Raw genomic sequence first — 27,829 nt, 5'->3', positions numbered from 1 at the left:
TTAGGAATTCCTGTCATACTCTGTAGACTCTGGGAAAGGACAGAGCATATCCACTCCATTTCTGGCTAAGGAAACTTGTCAAAGTTTCCCAGGCTGTGGCGTCATCATTTCCACACATGCCATTAAAGCAAAAATAGCCCAAAGCCTCCATTATAAACTACACAGTCTCTGGGGACCTTCAATCTATGGACAACAGTGTCCTTAAATGACACATGAATGCAGGGATGGTGTCTGTTTTTCACTTTCTAGCACCTTCACTTTTCCCCTAGCCTAGTATGATTTGCACACAGTTGCTATTTAATAGATAATGACCCCTAGCTTCTTGAGGACTTGAAGACTAAGACTACCCCACAGCTCTGAATTAGCCCTATCTGAGCCAGTTAGGGGTGTGTGTTTGTGTGTGTGTGTGTGTGTGTGTGTGTGTACGTGTGTGCACATGTCTACACATACATATATAAACACACATACTCTAGGTATTAGTAAATAGGACCACTAAGATTATTTGTTTCAAAATGATCTCTTTATGTTTTCTTAAGAATAGCAAATAAAGGCACGCCTGGGTAGTTCAGTAGGTTAAGAGTCCAACTCTTGGTTTCAGCTCAGGTCATGCTCTCAGGGTCATGAGACTGAGCCCCAGGGTGGGCTCTGAGCTCAGCCCAGAGTCTGCTTGAGATTCTTTCTCTCCCTCTTCCTCTCCCCTTCCTCCTCCTTCCCTCTAAAATAAATATATATATCTTAAAATTAAAAAAAAAAAAAGAAGAGCAAATAAAAATGTAATTTTTTCTACAAGGGCATCTACTGGTCCAAGATGATATTTTTTCGTGATCTGAACACTAAAAACAATATAACCATTTTAAAACATTACATAGGTTCAGTTATATATTTTGGAGAAAAAGTACTCACTTAGTACACGTATGCAAGACTAATTTTTCAGTACGAATATAACTCAGCAGGTCAAGAACAGGATAAATGGTATCCAGTGTCCAATCTGAACTAGTGATGTATTCTGGCAAAATAAAACCAAATACGAGATTCTCTAAGTAATAGTTTTAAATGTGTTCATCCAATTTTTAACTTACGTAATTAATTCTCTTCTGGTCAATCCCGCCTACCCCCTTATTTTCTGGATCACAAGTATTTCCATATTTACTGTCTTTTAAGTCCCCATATTATACAATCACCAATCTCTTTACTTTTTAAATTTAGGATAGCCAGTGCTTGATTTTAAGGTTGCTTATCAATATTAATGAAAAGATCAAGTAACTGGGTAGATTTTAGATTATACTAACAACTAGAAACTTACCTTTAATGAAATCAATACCAATAGGAAGGGCTTTTTCAGGTTCCTGACTTAACAAGTAGTATTTCACAGTTTCAAATATATTACCATCTGCATGGGCTGTCTCCGCTAACTGCATACATTCCTCTACCGTGGGTAGCTTGCACTGAAAGTAATTGGTTTGATGATGTTACTAAAATTTATAGGGATAAAAATAGCAGTATAACTAATAAACATTTCCAATATGTCTAGTATGCTTTTCTTATTAAAGTCGTTCAAAATAGATGTAAATGAAATAATTTGTATTAAGAGCATACATTTAGGAAAACACCTTTAGGATCTAAATACAATAAATAGGGTATTAGCTAATGAGTTAATAGCTTTTCATCACATAAACACCTAATAAAAGAGGTGGAAGGAAACTGTGATAGTTGGAATTAGTATCCATGCAAAAAACAGCTGAGATTTGCTATTTCAAGATACACTGACCAATGACAGAAACTACATCAAATGTAGAAAATGTCAACAGTACACTCTTCCACAACCTCTACACTCTGGAGTTTAAGTTCATTTGGCCTTTGAGACAAAGCCACGTCATTTCAAGCAGGAAGGCAAAACACATACAAGCTCTCACAGTTTTTAGCTCTGACATTCTGAAATGCCACAAAATGGAGATTTTGAGCCTATGAGATTTCATTACTGTAAAATGCGAAGCAATACTCCCTTTTTTTTTTTCAAATAATTTTTTTTCCTGTTGAAACAGAGAGCCTGCTCCTCCCTAGGTAAGCTCTTCCACTTCCAGAATGTAGGCAGGAATTGAAAGTTATCTTTTATATTGAAATCTGATGTGTTCATGACATTTGAAGAGGAAGTGTTAAAGGTCTGCTGGTCAGTTTCTAAGCAACACCTATAAATTGTTGAAGGCTTTGTCTCGCTGGTCTTCGGTGACCCTGGAGATGGTGCTCCCGGGGCAGAGGGCTTTCCTGTGTGACCCCCCAGGCCTCAGTTCAATCACAGTAGGTCATGGGTCCGCTCATCTTTGAGATTCCTCACGCTCGTCTCTTCATACTTCCCCTCTATGTCCCCTCAAGAGACTAAGATGGTTTATTTGACCTATTTATTAACGCTCTTATTCAAGAGCTTCATAACTTCTGTGATTTAAAGTGGGTGGGGAGATAGGTGAAGGAGGTGATGGGGACTGGGGAGCGCCCTTGCTGTGAGGAGCCACGGGTGATGTGTGGAAGTGGTGAGTCACTATATTGTACACCTGACACTAACAACCCACTGCATGTTAACCACCCGGAAGTTAAATGAAAACATAAAAAACAAATAAAAATTTGCTAAACTGAACATTTTAGATTCCTTAATCTCTCCCTCTTAAACAATTACAACAAACTCTATTAAAGGGGCTTTCATACATATAACATTTCCACATTGTTTCCCCATCTTCATTTACTAAATGCCAGTCTTTACTGAGCAACTACTATGTGCTAGGTACTATGCCTGGCTAAATAAAATAAAGTTTCTTCACTTTGTTACATGCTCCAAGAGTAAAGGAAATGGAAAAATGATTTCTATTGAAATTTTATTCTCAAATAAAATATAAGTAAGATGATCATTCCTGTAATTTCTGTCCCGTCTTAAAATTCTAAGTTATATAAATCAATAAAATATTTGAAAACACAATTTTTAGCATTACTTGTGAAACTGTCCAGAGGCAGTAACATGTGTACACAAACTGACTAGTCTTTCTAAAGAGTTATTAATGAAGTCTGACCAGAAAGTCTGATATCTTTTTAGAACGTCTGATGAAAAGACTGTGTGAATGTCATCTTGCCCATGTCATTACCAGTGTGTAAACACAGACAAATATTTTTCCACTCTAAGCCTCAATATTAGCAACTGCTGTTCTCATCTCAGAAGATATGTGAGTTACTCTTAAAGCACTAGGCAGGGTGTCTGTGTGGCCCAGTGTGTTACACAGCAGGTCCTGATCTCAGGGTCCTGGGACTGAGCCTGGCATAGGGTGCTGCAGTCAGCAGGGACTCTGCTTCTCCCTCTCCCTAGCCCTTTGCCTCCCCTTCCTCCTGCTCCTGCTCTCTCTCTCTTTCTCATATCAATCCATAAAACATTAAAAAAAAAGGCACTATGCAACAAATGTAAAGTTCCTACTTCCTTATTTTAATTTCAACATGGAAATAGCTTTTATTTGTCATGTTTGTAAAAACAAGCACAGCTCATTTAAAAAAATAATTCACAAAATACAAAGCGTATAAAGAAGTTAAATCACCCCAAATCTCACAACCCACTGATTACTGTGCATACTTATCCTTTCACAGGTATCTTTCCTGGTATCACACACTCACACACACTTCCACACATCTGCTCACACACTGGAGCTCACACACACACACACACACACACACACACACACACACCTGGTCTATTTGTACTATCATAATACTTAGTAAGTATCCCGTTGTTGAATGAATAAGGCCACTCAGCCACTGGGCACAAATCAAGGGTCATATAAGTGTAACAAAACATGGTTATTTTCAAAGTTAAAGATAAGAAAATGTTTTATTCTAGCTTACATTTTTCTTAAAAGAACTGTACATATCTCCTTGAATATGCTATAAATAACATAAGTACATACACAGTTGTTTTCAAAACGAAAATCACACGGCATGTGCATATTTCATATTCTGCCTTTTCGTGATTGCTTTACAGCCATCTACCAGCGCCAATAAAAACAGAACTTCACGACCTTTTTAATGGATTAAAAGCACTGAACTACAAAAATGTGCTGCACTTTATATAAACCATCTTCAGATTATGGAATATTTTGGTTGTTTTTATATAAAATCTTAGCACATAAGTTCCTATATTCTATAAAGGAATAGTTCTTTAAACCACTTTAGAGTAATGCATGGGAATTTCATTATACTTCATTAACTCTTTTAGGAGCCTAAGTTGCCTATTTTTAAAAAGTCAGCTTACATGTTCCTTACAATGCAGAGCGGCAGAGTGGGGAGGCCTTGGGACGCGGAGGCAGGCAGGCTGAACCTGACATTCACCCTCCGCCTTCCACTGAGGGCAGTTCCTTCCCCTCTGAACTCTCTTTCTTTGTGGAATAGGAACAATATTCCCGGCTTTTCAGGGCAGCATGAGAATTGAGTAAAACACATATTCATGCGAAAATCTACAACTGTCCCAAGCATACAGTAGAAGCTCAAGAAATGTCACGTACCGTTACCATTTTTGTTCTATTTATAAAAGGGTTGGAAAGGGATAGGTTTGTTTCCCTGCCTCAATCTGTATGTGCCCGAACCTACAGTTAGTTAAATCACAGCACTGCGTTCCGACTGGGGAAGGGACTGTCCTGAGCTTACCTTCTCACGAAGATGGTTCAGCTCTTCAGGGCAGCCTGGGTAGAAGGCACAGAGTTTGACCAGCTGCAGCTCATTGTCAGGAGTCATCATCAGCAGATCGGCCGCCAGATTCCTACGCACGCAACAAAAGGGGAAACTTCAACTGAGGGAAAAAAAAAATCTAAAAATAACATTTAGAACTATTTCCAAGGAAGAAAATTCTACCGCCTCCCTCGATTTTCTACTTATATAAACAGCACCAATTTCCTACCTAATTATGGAAGTCTTCTAAATGCGGATGACAGAAACCAAAGAGCATGAAGGATAAATGGATTATGAAATTTCTGTAGTTTTTTTTTTTAATCTAAGTGAATCTTTATATATTCATAATTAACTTTGTTATTACAGGACAATTATCTAACCAAGCTAAGTAGAATTAGATATGTTCTTTGCAGTGCATTACACGGCAAATTTTGTCAAAGCTAATTCTCATCAGCTTTGGTCATGGTAGTCAACCACGGATCCTTAAAACCAACAGAACACCTAGATGTTTTAAGTTTAGAATTTGGGGTATTCCGCAACTCTCCTAAACTTTAGGTGGAAATCAAAGAGAGAAATGCAATTTTTGGATTTACTTTTTAAAGATTCAATAAATGGAATAAATCACTTAAAAACATAAGGTACTTTAAAGTGCTGTATGGACTTAACAGCTCTGCATTAAAAATATTTTGTATAACATCTTCTTAAAAATCACTAGGTAAAGAATTTTTGGTTGCACACATCATAACTGAGAAAACACTACTTTTTAATGGTTCGAGATGTTACCATTCCATTTTCAAGAAACTGATATTTGACATATTCGGCATAACCTGAGAATAGACAATATTTCAAATGTGAATTTCTGAAGGTCAGACTTCTGAGAGTAAAATCCTCCTTCACATTCTTTGTGAAGCCTTCAGTCAAATGTACACTGGTCATTTATATGAATCAATCATTTTTAAAACATGAAGAGATGTTTAATTGAGAATACTGTGAGCTTGGAACGGGAATAGATAACTTGTGTGTGTCAAATATTCTACCATCACGGAGCAGGTAAACCTTTGGGTATTTTTACAAGTCTCAAATTAGGGTAATTCATCTGTTCTTGCTAAAAGGTTTAAATGACTCTGTTTTCTGATTCCAACATTTAATAGCAGTATTCAATTATGTCCATGAGAATAGGGAAATTACCATTTGCTTTTATAGGGCATAAAATAGCTGTGCTAGGGGTGCCTGGGTGGCTCAGTGGGTTAAAGCCTCTGCCTTCGGCTCAGGTCATGATCCCAGGGTCCTGGGATCGAGCCCCACATTGGTCTCTCTGCTCAGCAGGACTGCTTCCTTCTCTCTCTCTGCCTGCCTCTCTGACTACTTGTGATCTCTGTCTGTCAAATAAATAAATAAAAACCTAAAAAACAAAAAAAAAGCTGTGCTAAACTTCTATTCAAAATTTTATGAACATTTAAGTCTGACTTTCTCACAGTAGAATTATATAGTCATACACTGAAATTTACAGCAACGCTAGTTAATTTTATTCACTAGTGTAATTTACCATTTATTGAAAATTCAGGACACGAATTGGGGAAAATGTATATATTTGTAATAATACAGACCTACCTAATAACCTAAAATCTGAAATTTTGCTACCAGAACAGGCATTTTTCACTTGCTTAGTTATTAACTGTCATTTGGTACTATAGAAAGTCACAGTTTGTTTATTACACAAGTTTTAAGTATAAAATCAGGAGTGATTTTTGTATCTGGGCTAAAGGAACTGTTCTTATTACTTTGTAGCTAGGTTTTACATGTTATAAATTCTATGAAAGAACTAGCATTCTGTGAAACAATGAAGCAAGAACAGGTAATGATTACTTCTTAATACAGAGTTCATATTCTAAAACTTTAATATTTTAGAATTTAATATTCTAAAATAAAATATGAGTTTTTTAATTAAAATTTTTTATAAAACAAGATAATACCTGTATCCAACAGATGGAAAGCTAGAAAGAAAATGATTTTAAATATGAATACCATGGATAATATGCAACGAGAACCAGGAAGAAGGAAACTTTTACCAGTAAATGCAAAACAGGCAAAGTACACTTGGTTTACAAAATTATGAACATTCTCTTGAAATTATGCAGCTATCCATTTTTACTTAAATTTCTGGAGCTCTATGAATACCATGAGGATTACAGATTCCCCCTAGAAAAAAACCTGATTGGTGCCACATATTTCAGAATTTGAACTTTAATCTAGTTTCTTATGCATGTGTCTATTCTATGGATATATAAAAGAAACTTCTTGGGGCAGTTATAAGGAAATGGAAGTTTGTTTTGTATTAAAAGCAACTAAGATATATAGTCAGTTGAAAGATTTTTTTAGACCTCACTTAAATTTAATTGCTTTTTTTTTTTTTGCTATTTTTTACCCTCATCTAAAAAAAAAGAAAACAAAAAACTAATCACATTTTATTGAGATTAGATGATGACTTTTAGCCTGGAGTCAGTCACCTTTGTGACTAAATAGCCTGAGTTAAACCTCATGCTTTGGGATGGGTCCAAGGCAAGTCGCAATAAGTATGTAACTGACTGCTATCTACAGGGAAAACCGGGCACTCGCAAAGGATGGTGGGAAGTTTAAGGCTGATGGTGGGGGAGGGAGCTCTTATACGTGTTAAGATATGGTAAAAATTACAAAATCCCTGAGATTCCTGATTCACTATGAAGCCCCCAGATCCGGAAAGAAGAGGAAAATGGGAAGTGCTGCTCTTCTGCTGATTTAGTCACAGATTAAGGACGTGGTACAGCGTGACAGCTGCCGCAGCCTGGATGCTTGTGTTGCCCCCTGAATTCCTATGCTGAACCTAATCCCCAATAGAATGGTATTTAGAAGTGGGGTCTTGGGAAGGTGATTAGGTCTTGGGAGCCGAGCCCTCATGAATGGGATTAGTGTCCTTATAAATGAGCTGGCCCCTTCCACATGTGAGCACAGCAAGAAATTGGCCAATGATGACCAAGGAAGCCAGCTCTCATCAGACACCCGATCTGTCAGCATCTTGATTTTAGGCTTTGCAGCCTCCAGAACTGTGAGAAATAAGTTTCTGCTGTTTATAAGCCACCCAGCCCGTGACACTTCGTTGCGACAGTCTGAACTAAGACAGTGGCTAAGTGCAAACTTTGCAGCCAGTTTATGTAACCTTGAATCTTGGCTTTAGTGGTGATGGAGACCTGCGGTGAATCAGTATTGACTGCAAAGTATCTAGTGGGTCATTCCACGTAAAGTGCTTCAAATGGTGCTTGGCACACAGTAAGCAGCGCAGAAGGGTCAGCCGACCATCCTTATGATTACTATTTCTGTCCTCTGTAGATGCGAGCAGTGGGGTCTGTCTAGCTCCGCCATTAAGAGCGGCACGTGTGTGCACAGGGCGTACGGCGGGAAGAGGTGCAAGACCTGAGAAGCAAGTTTATTCGGAAACTCCTTGGGGTTCTACGTACTTTGCGGAAAGAGAAGATAAAAGTCTACAGTTGCCTTTACTCAACAACCGTCTTCTGACTGTCAGCATCGTGTGTTTCCTGGGGCGGCTCGGTGAGGAAGGACCGCCCACCCTGAGATCAGGGCGCTGTGGACAGGAGCGAGGACTGCTGGGACAGGGCCCTTCCAGAGTCGATGTCTTGGCACGCTGCCCACATCTGGGGGTACAGCCTGTTCCGAGTCTCCGGCTACACCACACTGTTACTCTCCATTAGAAAAGTGACTTTATTTTCCACACCTTAAACTAAGACACAAGATCTGACACGAATGAGTGTAGATATGCAGAATTTAAAATGTGGGAATGTGTGGTCCTGATTATCTTAAGAAGGGCACATTTGTTCTCACGATGTTTTGTGTGCTGGAAAGATCGTGGAGGTGCACCTGCCCCGAGTCAGAATGGGTCACGGAAGATTTCCTTCTATAACGAGGGTAGTTCCCACTGTCACTTCGCTGTCATGGCCCGGTTTCCTCCCATAGTCTCCGCTAGTAATTTAGAAAAAGGAGATGCTGTGCTCTCCCAATACACACCAAATGCAACTAACTTACAGTATTTAAAAAACGTATCCCATCACTGTAGAATCTTTCTTTGAATTTGGAAATTCTTACCATGTGGGAATCATCATGCATTTTCTTGCCAACAACTCCAGGGCGTAGTGGGTGCCAGCGGCCGCAGCCTCCCCCAGCGCGGTGCCCACACACACAGCCAGTTCCAGCTCATTCCCACGGATCAGGTATGCCATAGCACGCTTGCTCAATGACAAAATAATTGCTTCAGTTTCATAGACATGGCATTGGCTCATCATTCCCCGCCAAGCTCATAAAGTAGATAAAGCAATATTAACCTATAATCATTCTTACAAAGGATTGAATGTCATATACCTATGAAGTTCTTATGTAAGTACAAATGCAATTTGCAGGTGGAAAAGCCCATGATAAAGGGTCAGAGAGGAAATTTTTATAAGGTCAGAATTTAAGTTTAAAACCTTCAGTACTGGGTGCCTGGGTGTCTAAGTTGGTTAAGCAACTGCCTTTGGCTCAGGTCACGATCCTGGAGTCCTAGGATCAAGCCCTGTATCAGGTTCCCAGCTCCACCGGCAGTCTGCTTCTCCCTCTGACCTTCTCCCCTCTCATGCTCTCTATTATTCTCAAATAAATAAATAAAATCTTAAAAAAAAAAACCCTTAGTATTATTTTTGTAATTAATAACTGTCTTTCTGCCATATCTTCCACATGTCTTTCAATCTATCACAAAACAATGTGAATTCTTAAAAGCTTTTTCAGTAGTGTGCAATGATTATCAATTACCCCTTAAATACACTATACCTAAGGATATACGCAAAATAGAACCCATCTTCACTTTACATTCTTCTTATTAGATTAGTGGGTCAAACAGAAAATACCTTAAAAACAGAATATACCAAAGAATACTTAAAAGTAAGTGCTTTCCAAGGTCAGGTATGCTGAGTCCCAGTCCAGATTCTTCCATTTACGACACTACTGCTCCTCACATAAGATGAAACACTTAAAGTAAGGTGGTTACAAACATGTGTCTTGTGATAAAAATAAATTAATTGGGGAAAAAAAAAAAGATCACATAGTCTCTAGAGTTCATGTGTGCTTATAAGGCCTGGGAGCTCAGGCTTGGAAAGCACACACAGTCAGATCTCACACAGAAGGTGCTGCATTTTTTCCACTCCAACACCGTGCCACGTCTTAAGAGCGTCTCATCCACAGACAGCACAGTGAAAAATGTACCTCGGTGTTATCTACAGCTAGCTGGCAGCACGCGGCTAGCACGGCCCGCCCGTCCCGGAAATACCACTCCGCCAGTTCTTCACTGACTTTGTGCAGGAGTCTAGAAGAGATAAAAGCATATATTCTCCATAAAAGCAAGGATTCCACCACAGAATGGACTAACACCCTTCAACAACAAGCTGATTAAAGGATCGAATCGGATTTAATTTGGTATCTTTGATTAGAGTATAAAGTCTGATTTTTGGTAAAAAAAAAAAAAAAAAACCAGGAAAGCAGGCGGGACAGACAAACCACCCTGCCAAGTGTCAGACGAAAAGCTTAACTTTCAGAATTCACCATCCTACACTGAATCATTTATAACTCAGCTATAGGGACAGTCAAGCTTAGAAGTGAATGGAAACTTTCAAAATTTAGTGGTGACACCAAGTACAGGTGGTGTATGTTTGAGCTTAGTAATGGCAGAGAACAGCAGCAGAGAACCAGGAAGGAGTACGCTGGTCGCAACACTATTTGTTTAACATTTTATGACTCTTTTTTTTACTTGATAAACGTCCTTAAAGTTTAAATATCCAATTTTCTAGAGCAATGAAAGGAGTCAATAGATGTGGCACGGGAAAGTAGATTATTAGATTTTACAAAGGTCAAAAGGCTGAGGAATTCTAATCTCCAATTCTTTTAAAAGCATATATAGCTGGATTTCTTCTTTAAAAGGAGCATAAGTTTTATTCCCAACACTAACTCTGGGGTCTTGGGATTATGAACAATGAACAGTTATCCACACCGACTTTACAGTGAAACATTAATAAACAGCACACACGTATTTTCACAGCCCCTCCTTCCCTAAACAGGTCTGATCAGTTTTTAAGTATTTAAGTACTTAGGTGCTTTATTTGAGATCTCTCTACTGAATGCATTTTCCTTCTCTGGAAGGGACATAGAATGTCATAGGCTGTGTCTCTGTGCCTGACCTTGCCCTGTTCTCCGCGGGAGGAGCCGAGACAGAGTGTGACCATGGTGAGAAATGAGGTGACCCCCACCAAGCCTTCTGTATGCAGAGAAATATGAACTTCATGGTTCTCAAAACCTCCTACAGGGAAGCCAACCATGAAAATATGACCCCACACAAGGGATGAAATGCTCACTCATTAAAGTCCTCCTTGTAGATATCATCGGAAGATGAAGATCCTTTCGGTGTAGAAACATGTAAGGTCTGCATGTTTCCCTCACAAGCAGCCTAGAATTTAATGAAATCTTTAATTAATTTTTAGCTAGTTCTTGATAGCTGACCAGTTTCAAAAATTTTTTTCCAGAATATTATTTTGATCAAAGTACAGTTGACCCTTGAACAACATGGGTTTGAACTGCATGGGTCCACTTCATGCAGATTTTTTTTTTTTCCAGTAAATACAGTACATCACTGTAAATGTATTTTCTCTTCCTTATGATTTTCTTAATAACATTTCTTTCCTCTAGTTAACTTTATCATCATAATACAGCATGCAATACATATACAAAACATGTGCTAGTCAACTACATTATCGGTAAGCTTCTGGTCAACAGGAGGCTAATCAGCAGGTAAGTTTTGGGAAAGTCAACAGTTATATGTGGATTTATGACTGGGTGGGGGTTCAGTACCCCTAACCTCTGTGTTGTTCAAGGATCAACTACTTACTCAAATCATGTTTTAAATTTATACAGTTTGAAGATACCCTTAGAATTTGGGGAAAAAAAAACGTGAACTCCCTTTGTATCAACAAGTACATGGTTACTAGAAAAATCTGCTCAAGCACATCTAACATTCATCAGTACACAGAAGTTCGGACGTCAGGGATGCTGGTAGGTCTAAAGTACACTCGATGTGCTCTGATCGTGTGAGAGCGATGTGGGCGGAGACAGCTGGGAGGTGGGCGGAGGCCAAGCCAATCACGACGCCGGATCACGTGATGGCAAGGGCAGCTGGTCAACGCAGCCTTCCTTCCACGTGCCCACCCACCAGGGCATGGAGCCTGTGCAGTCACGCAGCTGTACCTGTGCAACAAGCAGAGCTTCTTTAAGCTGACCTCTTGACATAAAAAAGTCGACTAATTTTTTCACATCACCAATGGCGATGCAGTAAGGAATGACATCATCCTTGTCTTCCTGGATTAACTGATCCGCTCTCCTAATAAAATAAGAACAATTTCTTTTATAATATGCTAATTTCAAGGTTCTAGTTCCGACAGAGATTTTCTGAAATATCTAAACATCCAAATATTCAAAATATGTGGTAGATTTCATAAAGCCCTTTTGCATATCACTTTTCTAAAGGCCTCAAATTTTATAATCAAATCAGATATGGAAGACAAAAGTTTTCTGGAATAATAAATACTACAGATACTTGCTTTCTCTTAGAACACTACGTATTTTCATATTTTTAAGTGCACTGAACATTTTGGTCTTTAAATGAATGTAGCTTATCTATTACAATAAGCAGTATGTTTTCTTAAATTAACTTGCAAACCAGGTATGTGAGCTGGGATATCTGCTTTCACCTGCATTAATAAATCCAGGGGTGTCTACTTCATCACAGACAGTAGAATGTTAAATGTTTTACTGAGCACAACCGTGAATGGAGAGCTTCTAAATATAAGTAGTTTAAAATCATTAAAAAAAGATAATATAAAAGTATAAATATTGGTAATACAGAAAATATTATGAGTACCCCAAGCAAGGTAGTTAAGAAAAAATAATGCTCCTGATATATGAGGGGAAGACAGGATCCTGATCTTGGACATGATAAAGGGTTTACTTATGCCTGCCTCTGTCTCTCTGTATCCTGTCTTTCTCTTTTCCTAAGTCCCAGGTAGTTTTCCAACAACCAACCAAATTAATTCAACTCTTACAGTTTCATTAAAAACTAATCTGGTCTATTTAACTTATGCTGGCGTTTGTATTAAACTACATTTCAACTGTCAATTTTTGGATAGGAGTAGCAGACTTTTTTTTTTTTTTTTGGATCCAGCTTATTGTTAACAGTCTTCCATTCATAGGGTCTCTGGCATTCTCCCCAACAGCTATGTTTTTAACTACCTGACCCTGATTTCCTTGTTAGAGGAATAATATCCCCTTCCTAGGGACCGGGGCTGAGATACTGCCACTCAATCTCTCTGAACGGCTGGATTTATACAACACAAACTTGGGCGTTGTGGGGAGACCACTTTCTGGCCAACATGTGAATTAAAGAGCAGAGAATATCAGGTGTTGGTTTCCCAAAATAAATGAAATAGTTTTTGCTGAGGTTGAAACAAAATGGTTTTGTGAAATAATTATCACTAACTTGGCTTTATTAAGGTTTCCGTGGGAGGGAACAACATTCATAATTATGCAGTGAGGGTGCAGGAACTGAGAATTATTGGGGATTCTTAGGACTTAAGAAGAGGGAGAGCCTTAAGAGGAGGGGGAGCCTCTCTTAAGGGGAGCCTACAGCGCGAGGGCTGGAGCCAGCGTGCTGATGAACTCACCATCGGGAAAGCAGGTGCTAGCGCACAGTCTACGTTCCTATGACAGGTAAGTTTGTTAATCCTTTTGCATTTCATGCTTATCCTCTGACAGATTTTTATTTGTACATGTGAACTGCAGTTGAATTTACTTCTAAATCATGTGCCATGAAAGAAAAATCAAAACTTTTTAATGCCAGGAGGAAGGCAATTACTCATTAAATAGGACTCTACAGGCTTAGAGCAGTGACTGGCACAAACTGAGGACTAACTAAATAAACATTCACTGAATGAATAGAATAGAATGGAACAGAAAGCAGACTTATGTCATGCATTGAAACGTGTCTACCCAAAAGATATGCTGAAGTACGATGCCATGATATCTACAAACGGAACTTTATTTGGAATTACGGTCTTAGCCAATGTAGTCAGTTAAGATGGAGCTGTACCGGTTTAAGGGAGACCGGAAATCGAATATGACTGGTATCCTCAAAGAAAGGCGGACAGAGACACAGGGAATAACGCCCTGAGAACACAAAGCTGGTGTCAGAGTGACGCACCCACGAGCCAGCAGCTGCCAAGGGTCGCCAGTAACGCCCGCAGCTGGGGAGAAGCATGGAGCTGAGTCTGTGTCAGCGCCTTCAGTAGGAGGCAATCCTTCCGGCCACCTGACGATGGACCTCTAGCCTCCAGGCTGTGAGAGCCTAAACACCTGTTGTTCTATGCCAAGCAGCTCATGGTGCTTGGTTATAGCAGCCACGAGAGACGAATACATCTCCGCAACAGTCTTCTTTGTCATTGGTACCTCCTTTATGTTCATGGAGGGGACATGGCAGGGATTAGTGTCCAGAGAGACGTTCTGAGTTATGACTCTAAAAGTTATTTGTAGAGTAAGTATTCTGTGAACTTCTGGTAACTGTCAGAAACTCTTACCACTTATATTTCAATAGCAATATATTCACCAGTAAGTATGTTTACTGATCTGTCAATTCCACCACTGACAGGGGAAAATCTCCCTTCCACTGTTTTTTTCAGATGTCAGGTCAAATACAAGGACACCAAAATGACTTGTAAGTGATTCATTTAATTCACTGTATAGTAGACATAAAATTCAGCTATTTTTAAAGACAACATAACAGTAAAAATTCTCAAATGTTACTATCATATTTATATACTGCTTCCACTTTAACATATTTCAAAACATGTATCTGGACACAGACTCTCGGCTTACCTCTGCATTAACTTCTTCCAGTATTTTACAGACACCCCTGGGGCTACAGATAAGGCTTTGTCCCACTAGAACAGAAAAAAAGAACAAAAACATGTTGTCTATTTTAAATTTTATGTATTTATTTATTTGAAAGCGAGAGCTGGGGAGGGGCAGAGGAAGAAGCAGACCCTACACTGGGCAGGGAGCCCAGGACTCTGGAATCCTGACCTCAGTGGAAGGCAGAGGCTTAACTGACTGAGCCCCCCAGGCACCCTGATTGTGCTTTTAATGGACTTTTTTTTTTTTTTTAATGAATTCACATTTATAATATGAGTTTTTAGTGTGTTTTTAGAGTGTTTGGATTTCCAGGAATATTTTTGTATTCTACCTGATGCATTCCACAGAGTATAAATATTACCACATTTTAAAATAAAGTAAGATATATAAACTGTATTATATAGCAGGGGAAATACCAAACCTAGAGAGCAGGGGGCAGAGTGTGGGAAGGAGAAGAGGAGTAACTAAAGTATACAGTTTGAAAAATATACTAACTCATCTTCTGACACAACCCCAGAGTAATTTGTTTTATGGTAGTCTATAGTCTATATTCAAAATAACACATGCTGAAATTTTTACTAGTGTCACTTCTCCTTAACAAATAAGACATTTATTTCTATTTTTATTCTTTCCTTGTTTATTTATAAACTTTATTTCTTGTCACTTCTTCCTTTTTAGTTGATAATACTGATCTTCATATTTTAAAAATCAGATGTTATTAAATATGATCATTGTTCAGTTAAGACAAGTGGACAATTATATGGAAATATAGATTTCACTGAACTCAAGTCTAGAAGGGAAATGAAGGGAAAGTATTCTGAAATATCAAAACATGAATCCAAGTTTCATTTTAATTAAGATTCTCCTAAACAGTAGAATTCTACTAAATCAAGGCTAGAAAATTGGTAATTAGCCTGAAAATAATAGGTCAAATTTTATTTTATTTATTTTTTTATTATTATTTTTTTAAAGATTTTATTTATTTATTTGACAGTGAGAGATCACAAGTAGAGAGGCAGGCAGAGAGAGAGGGGGAAGCAGGCTCCCCGCTGAGCAGAGAGAACCCGATGCGGGGCTCGATCCCAGGACCCTGAGACCATGACCCGAGCTGAAGGCAGAGGCTTTAACCCACTGAGCCACCCAGGCGCCCCAATAGGTTAAATTTTAAATAGGAAACTTTTTTTAAGTTTTTATTTAAATTTCAGTTAGTTAACATAGTTTTAGTATAATATAAGTTTTGGGTGTACAAAATAGGTAATTTTTAATACTACATTATTTGAGTCATATTACCCTTTTTAAAAAAAAGTAATCTAAAATGTGCTTTGAGGGAAAATTTGCCTTTGTTGGAGTAGAGGCAAATGGAAGACAGAAGTTAAAATACAGGTTAAATTAACTTTGAAATCATCAAGAGTTTTCTATACAAACATGTCTTGTTGGTGAAAAGATTGAATGTTTTCCTAACCTCACAGTATTAATCTCAGAGAAACAGAAACTATGGAAGCAGGTGACCATGAACAATTACAAGTACACTCCCATTTTTCAAGGATTGTAAGCGCAGTGTTCTGGATCATTAAGAAGATTAATTCTTAAGCTCCAGAAGTAGGTATTTTATTAAAGTATCTTTAATTAAATTTGAATTAAATATAGCTTAAAATATATATATATATACATATATATATATCTCCATATATAAAACTAAGAAAGATGAAGAATTAGTATCCTGTCAAAATTTATTTGTTCTTTTTGTCCTTGACTTTTGATAGATATTCTAATACAGCTTTGTTAAAAGGGTAATTTTTAAGACAAATCTCAATTTCTTCAGAAGTAAATTTTTTTTAAAGATTTTATTCATTTATTTGACAGTGAGACAGTGAGAGACAGAACACAAACAGGGGGAGTGGGAGAGGGAGAAGCAGGCTTCCCACAGAGCAGGGAGCCCGACAGGGGGCTCGATCCTAGGACCCTGAGCCAAAGGCAGAGGTCTAACAACTGAGCCACCCCAGTGCCCCAGAAGTAAAATTTTTATATTGCTCCTAAACGTTTCATAGTTTACAATACCTTAATTTTTTTTTTCATTTCTTTAAAGCAAGAGAGAGAGAACACATACCCAAGTACAATGGGTATGGGTGAGGTAGAGCAAGAGGGAGAGAGAGAATCTTAAGCAGGCTCCACGCCCAGCACAGAGTCAGACTCTGGGGATTGATCTCATGACCCTGAGATCATGACCTGAGCCAAAAATCAGGAGTCACCGCTTAACTGACTGAGCCACACAGGTGCCTCTTCCTTCTCAATAGCATTTTTAAATGACATTTTTTGTTTTAGGTCAAGCAGTAATTCATTATTAGTCTCTAGTGTGTGGATGGGGGAATAAAAAGGTGAGTTAAATTTAATTTTGATATATTTTAATGTAGCCTTATTGTTTTACTTTACATTATTAGAACACTTAATAGCATGCTTTGTGATTATAAAATTAACTTAGAGCTTTTCAAAATGATCAACTATGAAATGAGTCCGTGCCATTCTCTTTTTGTTTTGGAGGGTGGGAGAATTGTTCTTGAACTACAGTGGCCACGCAGAACAATGAAAACCTTCATAAATTTCACAAAATTTTGTAAAATTCACAAACTGAATATACTCAGGTAACCAGCACCCGGATTAAGATATTTGCAAATGACACTTACAAAGGGCTGATATCCAAGATCTATAAAAGAACTCCTCAAACTCAACACACACAAAACAGATAATCATGTCAAAAAATGGGCAGAAGACATGAACAGACAGTTCTTCAAATAAGACATACAAATGGCTAACAGACACATGAAAAGATGTTCATCATCACTAGCCATCAGGGAGATTCAAATCAAAACCACACTGAGATACCACCTTACACCAGTTAGAATGGCCAAAATTAACAAGACAGTGTAGTGAAAAGAAGGGCCATATGTACCCCAATGTTCATAGCAGCAATGGCCACAATCACAAAACTGTGGAAAGAACCAAGATACCATTCAACGGACGAATGGATAAGGAAGATGTGGTCCATATACACTATGGAGCATTATGCCTCCATCAGAAAGGATGATGTATCAACATGGGCAGGACTGGAAGAGATTTTGCAGAGTGAAATAAATCAAGCAGAGAGAGTCAATTATCATATGGTTTCACTTACTTGTGAAGCATAAGGAATAACATGGAGGGCATGGGAGATGGAGAGGAGAAGGGAGTTGGGGGAAATCAGAGGGGGAGACGAAACATGAGAGACTGTGGACCCTGAGAAACACACTGAGGGTTTTGGACGGGAGGGTGGGTGGGAGGTTGGGTGAGCCTGATGGTGGGTATTAAGGAAGGCACGTGTTGCATGGAGCACTGGGTGTGGTGCATAAACAATGAATTCTGGAACACTGAAAAGAAAAAAAAAAGAAAGAAAGAAACAGAAGCTCCTTCTCCCTTTTGTTCTATTTTATTTGCCACCTACTTTTCAAAAGAACCACTATCTTGAATTTTAATAGGATAGATTCATCTTAATCTTTTTGAAAACTGTGTTTTGTTGAATCAGTCCTCAAAACAATCAAGATGTGCCTTAGAAACATCTTTCACTAGGTAATCCTCAATGAAAACCCTCTTCTGGCCAAAGCAGGGTCTCATTATGACAAACAGTGTTAGCAAGGGGCAAGGGAAGTCCACTGTGTGCAACTCAGCCAATGTGGATATTTACGGGGTATCAAAGATCCTACCCTACGGCAGTGGTTCTCAACCTTCAGCATGCATGTGAACAATGCGGAGGGCTCATAAAAGCACAAATCACTGGGCCACATCCCCAGAGTTTCTGATTCTGGAGGTTTGGGGTGGGACATGCTTGTCTAACACGTTCCCATGTAATGCTTATGTTAATCTGGGGGATCTCACTCTGAGAAGTATCTCTCGGATATACACCTGATATCAAACTGGCAGAGAAGCAAACAGATCTGGAAACAGAGAAGCTTAATATTTAGCATTTCACCAATACTTAGAATACTCTCTTAAACTCACTGATTTTAGCACTTTACCTCTCCAAGTTCAACCATCAGTTCACAGTATCTCTGAAGTTGTCCTAATCTCAAATGTATGTCAGCAGCTTCTTTCAGCCTTTCCTCTTTAGTGGGGACCCCAATGCCACCACCAAATTTAGACATCTTGACTATTGTCAATTCTTGTGCTTCAGACTGGTTAAAAAGAAAATAAAATTTTCTAAATTTAATTATCAAGAGCTGGTGATAACAGATGATTATAAAAGCATTGCAGGGGCACGTATTTTAAAAACATGTAGCACTGGAAATTAAATATTTTAAAAAATCAGTGCTTTTTCTCTATAAAATATGATACCTCTCCTACTATAATATTTTGGTGTGGGTGTGGGATAAAAAGGTGGATGTGTCTGGTGTGGGAAGGAAGAGGCTAAATCCCACTGTCCCTTAAAACTCACCACGTGTTGTGGTTATACAGAAATGCAGGGCCCAAAAGGTCGTGAGTGATAATGTAATCACTGGGAAAAAATACACAAAAATCTGGAATAAAAATTTAAAAAAAACAGGCTCACTCTAACTGGCTCCTGTACTGGCAAGAGGTAAGAGCTGCCATCTTCCAGTGGAGTTGTGACTACAGAAAGTCCTCCTTTATGAAAATTACTGTTTCATCTGACCTTCAAATCCCCATCTCTGGCCCAGTTCTCGTGCTCTAATGGTTAAGTTAACCATGCTATTTCCTTGCAAATATAAGACCCATTTTCACATTCTGGTCCCTGCACTGGTTTGTTGGTACTGGTTATCACTCCATGCATAAGGTAACTGATAATTTTGTAATGAAATTCATTAAGAGCTCTAATATGGCCAGTTTTAACAAAACATATCCCAGAATACAGTCTATTGGGCCTCTGAGACTAAGGTCAGAGTGGGCCGTATGTCATGGTCATCTGGTAGTAGGGTAAAGCATTTCAAGGAGTACCAAGTGACCTTTGAAGAAATTCATGAGATTCAACCTATATACCATGGCTGCCTCAATCTGTTCTCAAATAATTCAGACTCTCATGACTGATTTTTACAACATTTATCTCCTCAGTGTTCACTTACTTCAGTCTACTAACTCTAATTCAAAACATTTTTCAAAATAATTTTTGTATTTCAACAATGAAAAGGCAAAACTAATTTCTGCTTGAGAACATGATCCTTGCATACTGTACTTACCATTCGAAACTTAATCAGATGTTTCAAATGCATTATTCCTTTACAGTAGTTCTGAGGAAGCAGGCTATCGTCCTGTCCTCTGATCACAGCCACTAAATTCCACAAATTGTCACTGCCACCTGGAGGCTGAAAGGTTGATACAGAATAACCAAAGAGAAAATAATGCATTCGAAACCCCACAGAATTTTGCATCTTTAAAAATATGAGGCAAGCATATATCTAAGTTGGAAAATTAACAAAATAGTAATATATCTCATTTATTGTTCCTGGTTTCCATTTGCTTTCTTACTCTGAACCAACTACATTCAGAGGAACCGCTGAGTTGGGATGGTAAGTGTAAATATGTGATAACGACAATAGTTGTAATGACTCATTCTGATTACAGGGAAAATGTTCACGTTTAACTCCTATAATACTCACTGATAAACATTCTGAAAACCATCTTAGTTTTTTTGCTCGAGGATTACCAGTTAGTTTCTCTATTTCGTGTTTAATATCTCTTGACACTTTACCACACAGTAGAGGAGGACTGCCTTGTTCTATAGCATGATCTAAAGAATAGACAATTCAGTAAGAAAGGATTGCTTTTAAGATATTATTTAAAAATAAAATCTAATACATGCATATTTTCAATACCGATGTTCCCGATAATTTCTTCCCAAGATCTGTCTGCCAGAATATTTATTAGTAAAGGAGTGATTAAAGGTGTTAATGACCAGAGTCTCACTGTTGAATCACGGGAGCAAGAGGCCATAGTGAATGGGCGGCTGGGATGACATGTTAAACCTGATGGGAAAAAGAAACCCATTTTAACAAAAAGTAAACACTGAAAAATATTATTTACCTATGTGTACCTCATAAAACTTCTACAGAATTGAAGTTATATAGAAGTGTTTTGAAATAGCATTTCTATTTTGGCTGAAATGATACAAGAATATATTATTTAGCATATTCTATATGTATGAATACAAAATTGAATAATGATTAGCTAATGGTCCTGGATGAAAATGCTGAAATTCCATTTCAGTTGGTTTAGCAGCTAGCAAACTGTCACAGCAATGGCGTCATGGTAATCTGTGAGGAAATGGCGGATAGACGGAAGTTCTAATTATAAGAAGAAAGAGAACTGGGACCTTCCAGTTTAGAATAACCAGAAACAGGATTTTCTTCCACACTCAGCCCCACTGCCTCAACTGAAAGGCCACTGAGGTAAAGTATACAGACACAAGTGGCTAGAGTGGGGTGACTTTCTCTAAGGAATGATTTTGCCTTCTTAATTCACCACTTACGCCCATCAAGGTTTGGGTCTATAAATGAAAATGACATGCAAAAGACAAGAACTCTGATTTCTATACCCACCTTAATTGTATTTACAGATTTACTATTATGTTAAAAAGCAAAACATTGTCCTAAGTATCCAAGAGTAGAGATACAGGAATGGCTAGATAAGTTATACCTACTTTATCACTGATTTCCTGTTTTACAACTTCCTTCAGGAGTGATGGTAAAGGAAGGAAAAAAATCCAAGCCATTATGTGTGTGCATGTGTGTGTGTGCACACAGAAAAACAAATAACTCCTCATGACATTTTGGATTATCTTCTGTGTATTCTGATATTCCAATAATAAACAAGTACAGTTTTAATAAGAAAAATGTTATTTTAAAATGAAACAGTGAAGATTTCTTTAAAAACATTGTATTTCTCAGAAATTATAAACTTCATTAATACAGCAAAATTTAAAAGTGCATGAAAACACTTTACCATATACATCTGCACCATGATCATAAACAGTATCCAAACAGGTTCCTTCTCGGGTATCCCATACTTTTATAGTGTAGTCCCAGCTGCCAGATATGAGGAGATATGGAATCTCAGTATTCCACATTAAACCCCTCACAGGCGCAGTGTGGCCACTAAGAATGTTTATGCACGCATCTTGAGTATAATCCCAGATTCGAACAGAACTGAAAACAGAATATCATGTATTATAATACATATTATAATTTGTCTAAAGTATTAACACATTCTTAGAGGAGCACAATTATTTCTCAGTAAATTTAAAAAGCATTTTAAGTTTCAAGGTATGTTATAATACTTTTCTTTATAGCAGATGAAAATAAACAAATAAGTAGGCTATATTTTTTTCCCTACTTTAACTAGTCCTTTACTACTGATCCTACATCTACTATTTCAGTTTATAGACCTAAAAAATTTCTTTCTTAAAGTGAAATATCAGAACAGATAAAGCCAAAAAATATTACTAATAATATGGATACAATAATTTAACAACACTCACATTATTTGTAAATCATGAAAATAAAGCATGTATATTGGGTATTATTTGACAAATCAATTCATCTTTATGCTCTTACCAAAGAGTAAATTATTCCTTCATGTTTTGGTCAATAAAGTTGGTTAGTCAGTGTGGAATCACTAAAATCAAGTACAAAATTTAAATATAACTGGATTCATAATATTACTTGAATCTACCAACTGTACAAAATACAAATGGTACTGAAAAAAATCTGAACTCAAAAATCAATTTAAGACTTCCAAATTCCATGGGTGCCTGGGCGGCTCAGTGGGTTAAAGCCTCTGCCTTCAGCTCAGGTCATGATCCCGGGGTCCTAGGATCAAGCCCCGCATTGGGCTCTCTGCTCAGCAGGGAGCCTACTTCCTCCCTTCTCTCTCTCTGCCTGCCTCTCTGCCTACCTGTGATCTGTCTGCCAAAAATAAATAAATAAATAAAATCTTAAAAAAAAAAAAAAAGACCTCCAAATTCCAACTCTGCTTGGATAATTCATAATAATTTTTAGTTACAGATTTATATCAACCTGACAATGCTAAAATATTAATACTTCAAAGATAATATTACACTATAAAGGAGACACATCATATAAGTATTTTTCACTTCTTTAAGGTATATTTATTTCGGCTTTCTATAAAGACTTCCTTCTTTTTCCCCTTATCCTGGTTCCTGTGTCTAGGCATATCACACCCTAATTTTGTGCTAAAACCTTATGTTAGCACTGAATTGGTTTTGGTTGATACCATGTTTTTATAAGTAAGCTAATGTTAAAGTGAGGAGAATCAAAATACTTTATCATAAGGGACACTCATTAGAACAGGTGCCCTTGCTTTGTGACGTAATTTAGATTAGGCAAACATCAGACTAACATCATAATTATATTTTGTAGTCAAACATAAAGACACAGACCTGTATCCCTGGGGCAAATAATATATCATATGTTAAGAAAAATAATTAATAACAAAAAAAATTTTTTTTAATGTAAAAAAGCTTTATACATCCCATTGTACATAAGTGCTATTTAAAGGTGCTAGATAGCATATTACCTATATAGTCACATAAAGGGACCAATAACCAGAATTACAGAAGACTTCCAAGTTTCATTACCATAATTAAGTAAAATAATCTTATTGCTATCTTTCTCACAAATATTTCTTAGACAATCGTTGATAATTATACTTTTTTTTAAATGTAGCAGTAGAATTCAGACACTGAGGTCTGTGTTAAGAGACAATCAATCTCTAAGTCAACTCATTCACTTGGACACGACAACCTTACTGTAAGCAACATCTCTAGTGATAACCCACAGAACTCCCACAATTGATTTGCTTAGGAAATTTGGATGGAGGCCAAAATTTCAAGATGAAAAGAGTTAATTATTCAATATTAAACTTGTGGTTACTATACACTATGATCTCTATCTGCATAAAGTAAGATTTTTCTTACCTAAATTTATCTCATATTCAAATAGGGACCAAACTGTACTATGCAAAAATCTATCCTGTTTGAATATAAAATAGAGACAAAATTTCAGTAACTTTTTCACAAACCCAGGAAAAAATGTTAAATCACTCTCATTTCTAAATAAATTCTCTTCATGCTAAAAATACATGATCATCTTCTTGTTTTCTATTCTTAATGAAAACAGAGTACAGCTGTTTTCCATATTAAATATCAGGACACTACTAAAAATAAACTCTTCTCTATATTTTACAGAGATTTGTTCGTTTCTGATCTCTTTTCGCTTTCCAAAATGATTCTTCCGAAATTTTTGTTTCTGTTAACTATGTGGCTAATAAGATAGAAATAAGGATCCATAATAAGCAAAACAAGTAAGGAAATAGAAATCATGAGCATGATAGCATAAGCATGGCAAAATTTAATTTACTATGGTTAAATGCAATTAGGTAATTGTTAACTGCTTATACATCCTGGTTATATGCACATATTTAAAACATTTCCACCCATAAGCTGGATCATATAAGTATATACATTTCTAGAAGATTATAAGCTTATGAGTTTAAGGACTAAAAAATTAGAATCCAAAAATACATACCCATCATCAGAACCACTACAAAGAATTCCCTCGCTCAGAGGAGACCATTTAACATGGAACACTTTTGCAGTATGTCCACTAAATACTTTTAGTGGTTGATCAGAGCTGGTGGCCACATAATAGACACGAACATTTTTATCTTCACAGCCAGTGGCTATCATGTCTCTGAAACACCATCAATTGCACATTAAAACATGAAAAAAATATTGATATTATTTGTTACCAATAACAGAAAGTCACAGTCCTAGTTTCCCAATTGTCTCTGGTGGCTGCACCAGCTTGAAATGCTTTAACTCTTCCAACTAGGGATTCTCTGTAAATAAAATACATGGATATGATCTTTCAATGACCTTTGTTTGTTATTCTCAAGAGAGTGAGAGTAACTAAGCAACCATTTACATCTATTGACATCCTAATGGTCATACTCAGAACACTGTTCCAAATGGAGTCAGGACGTCTAAGGCAGACCCATAGAAATTATGCCTGAACAGTCTCCCTGAGGAACATTAACAACCATACAAACAGCTCCCATACTCTATACGGAAGTTACACATTTTGGACCCAACTGTTACCATGATCTTCCGCAAACTTCAAACTGTTGATTTTTGTCACGTGGGTTATTATACTTGCATTTATTTAAGCCCATATGTATAAATACACCAGTTTGCAAACTGGCATGCCAATCTATAAATGTGCTAAAATCTATAAATTTTACATCTGCCTAAGTCCCACTGATAAATGGGCCAGTTTCTACATGTGCGAAAATATACTTTGCATAACACAAATATTTACATGTATACATGAGAATGTTTTTGTTTATGTGTATATGGACACATGAATATAATATCTTAAAAATTAAATAATAAACATTCAAGGAATATACATACAGAAAGATATCTAAATTATAAATTCAGAGATATCTTATGAATAAACTTTTATAAGTTCAAGGTATTTTTCACTTATCACTTAAGGGGCTATGTAAAATATGGATACTGCTATTAGAACATTTTAAAAAGGTTTTTAAAAATAAAATTAAAATTTATTAGGTATACTTGGTAGTAAGCATAAATGTTAACCAACAAAACATTGCATTAATGTCTAACTTTTATCTCAACTGGTCAAATACTTATTAATGATATAAAACAGAAATAAAAATGTGGAACTGTTCTATTGATCAGACACAAGATAATTCTATCCACTTGTATATTGAAGAAGTATTTTTTAAACATCTACTTTGCTCTAGGCACAGTGAGGGTTAGCAGCACAGTGTTTTCTAAGAATATACTGCTAAAAATAGATAACACAGTTGCTGATGTCACAGTGCTTATATTGTCGAGGGCGAGACAGCCAATTCCAACTAAAATTTAATTATGTTTTTAATTTATTTTTTATTAACATATAATGTATTATTTGCCCCAGGGGTACAGGTCTGTGCAACCTCTTTGACCTCAGCCCCAGCAACTTCTTCCTAGACACACTGCCAAAGGCAAGGGAGGCAAGGGCAAAAATGAACTATTGGGACTTCATCAAGATTAAAAGCTTTTGCACAGCAAAGGAAACAGTCAACAAAACCAAAAGACGACAGAATGAGAGAAGATATTTGCAAATGACATATCAGATAAAGGGTTAGTATCCAAAATCTATAAAGAACTTAGCAAACTCAACACCCAAAGAACAAATAATCCAATCAAGAAATGGGCAGAAGACATGACAGACATTTCTGCAAAGAAGACATCCAGATGGCCAAAAGACACATGAAAATGTGCTCAACACCACTAGACATCAGGGAAATACAAATCAAAACCACAGTGAGATACCACCAGACACCAGTCAGAATGGCTAAAATTAACAAGTCAGGAAACGACAGGTGTTGGTGAGGATGTGGAGAAAGGGGAACCCTCCTACACTGTTGGTGGGAATGCAAGTTGGTGTAGCCACTCTGGAAAACAGCATGGAGGTTCCTCAAAAAGTTGAAAATAGAACTACCTTACGACCTAGGAATTGCACTACTGGGTATTTACCCTAAAGATACTAATGTAGTGATCCGAAGGGGAACATGCCCCCTAAAGTTTATAGCAGCAATGTCCACAATAACCAAACAATGGAAGGATCCTTGACGTCCATCAACACATGAATGGATAAAGAAGATATAGTATATATATACACTGGAATACTATGTAGCCCTCAAAAGAAATGAAATTTCTTTTGGATGGAACTAGAGGGTATTATCCTAAGTGAAATAAGTCAATCAGAGGAAGATGTTTATCATATGATCTCTCTGATATAAGGAATTTGAGAGGCAGGGTGGGGGGTCCTGGGGGCTAGGGAGGGAAAAAAATGAAACAAGATGGGATCGGGAGGGAGACAAACAGTAAGAGACCCTTAATTTCACGAAACAAACTGAGGGTTGCTGGGGGGTGGGAGGGTAGGGATAGGGTGGCTGGGTGGTGGACATTGGGGAGGGTATGTGCTATGGTGAGTGCCATGAAATGTGTATCAAATCAGTGAAAGTAGGAGCTGGTTCTTTGAAAGAAGTAATTATGGTTTTTAAAATTATATGTATATATGTATTACTCATTTGGCTAACAGTTCTGTGTCAAGTAATTCATAGTTGATTTTTTTTTTCATCATGGTAAGTGTGCTCCTCAATATGCATCCCATATTTCCCCCATCTCTTCACCCACTTCCTTTCTGGAAACCATTGGATTGTTTTCTACAGTTAGGAGTCTGTTTCTTGGTTTGCCTCTTTCTCTTTTTGTTTTCCTTTGCTCATTTGTTTTCTTTCTCATATTCCACATATGAGTAAAATCATATGGTTTTTATCTTTCTCTTAGTTTGCTTAGCATTATACTGTTTAGCTTCATCCATGTTGTTGCAAAGGGCAAGATTCCATTCTTTCTCACAGCTGAATAGTATTCCATTGTGTATTTCTACATATATACACCACATCTTCATTATCTATTCATTTTAATATTTGCTCTTCCAACCCATTGAGCATGGAATGTCTTTCCTCTTTGTGTTCAGTTTCTTTCATCATTGTTTTATCATTTTCGGAGTACAGGCCTTTCACTCTTTGGTTAAGTTTATTCCTAGATGTTTTAATTGGTTTTGGTGCAATTATAACCAGGATTGTTTTCTTAATTTCACTTTCTGATGCTTCATTATTAGTGTATAGAAATGCAACAGATTTCTGTACATTGATTTTATATTCTGCAACTTTACTGAATGCATTATTATCATTCTAGTGGTTTTTTGCTGGAGTCTTTAGGGTTTCCTAAACCATCTGCATATAGTGAAAGTTTTACTTCTTCCTTGCCAATATGGATGCCTTTTATTTCATTATGTTGTCTGACTGCTGTAGCTAGGACTTCGAGTAATATGGTAACTAAGAGTGGTGAGAGTGGACATTCTTGTCTTATTCCTGACCTTGGGAGGAAAGCTCTATGCTTTCTGAGTATGATAGTGACTGTGGGGTTTTCAGATGAGGACTTTATTATGTTGAGATATGTTCCCTGTAGGCCCACTTT

The 27,829-nt window shown here is 37.3% G+C and overlaps 1 protein-coding gene across 3 annotated transcripts in view; it reads right to left on the bottom strand.

Moving 5' to 3' along the window:
- The window catches only part of WDR17 (WD repeat domain 17), a 106,659-nt gene that overhangs the window by 8,119 nt on the left and 70,711 nt on the right, over positions 1-27,829 (bottom strand). For 2 of the 3 annotated variants that reach the window (XM_032869837.1, XM_032869836.1), the window contains 15 exons: positions 24,303-24,467; positions 21,700-21,902; positions 20,574-20,723; positions 20,358-20,488; positions 19,938-20,063; positions 18,765-18,920; positions 14,683-14,747; positions 12,004-12,136; positions 11,118-11,209; positions 9,976-10,075; positions 8,827-8,966; positions 6,666-6,686; positions 4,672-4,783; positions 1,304-1,445; positions 904-1,006 (listed from right to left, as the gene is read on the bottom strand). In XM_032869837.1, coding sequence (XP_032725728.1) covers positions 904-1,006; positions 1,304-1,445; positions 4,672-4,783; positions 6,666-6,686; positions 8,827-8,966; positions 9,976-10,075; positions 11,118-11,209; positions 12,004-12,136; positions 14,683-14,747; positions 18,765-18,920; positions 19,938-20,063; positions 20,358-20,488; positions 20,574-20,723; positions 21,700-21,902; positions 24,303-24,467 — 1,839 coding nt within the window. The remainder of the gene's footprint in view (positions 1-903; positions 1,007-1,303; positions 1,446-4,671; positions 4,784-6,665; positions 6,687-8,826; positions 8,967-9,975; positions 10,076-11,117; positions 11,210-12,003; positions 12,137-14,682; positions 14,748-18,764; positions 18,921-19,937; positions 20,064-20,357; positions 20,489-20,573; positions 20,724-21,699; positions 21,903-24,302; positions 24,468-27,829) is intronic. The other variant, XM_032869834.1, reaches the window with a different exon arrangement.

The sequence above is a fragment of the Lontra canadensis genome, unplaced genomic scaffold (assembly GCF_010015895.1).
Source record: "Lontra canadensis isolate GAN:19392208 unplaced genomic scaffold, GSC_riverotter_1.0 scaffold39, whole genome shotgun sequence".
In the NCBI taxonomy this organism is placed as follows: domain Eukaryota; kingdom Metazoa; phylum Chordata; class Mammalia; order Carnivora; family Mustelidae; genus Lontra; species Lontra canadensis.
Note: the sequence above shows the minus strand (reverse complement) of the source record. Positions and strands in the feature narration are given on the sequence as shown.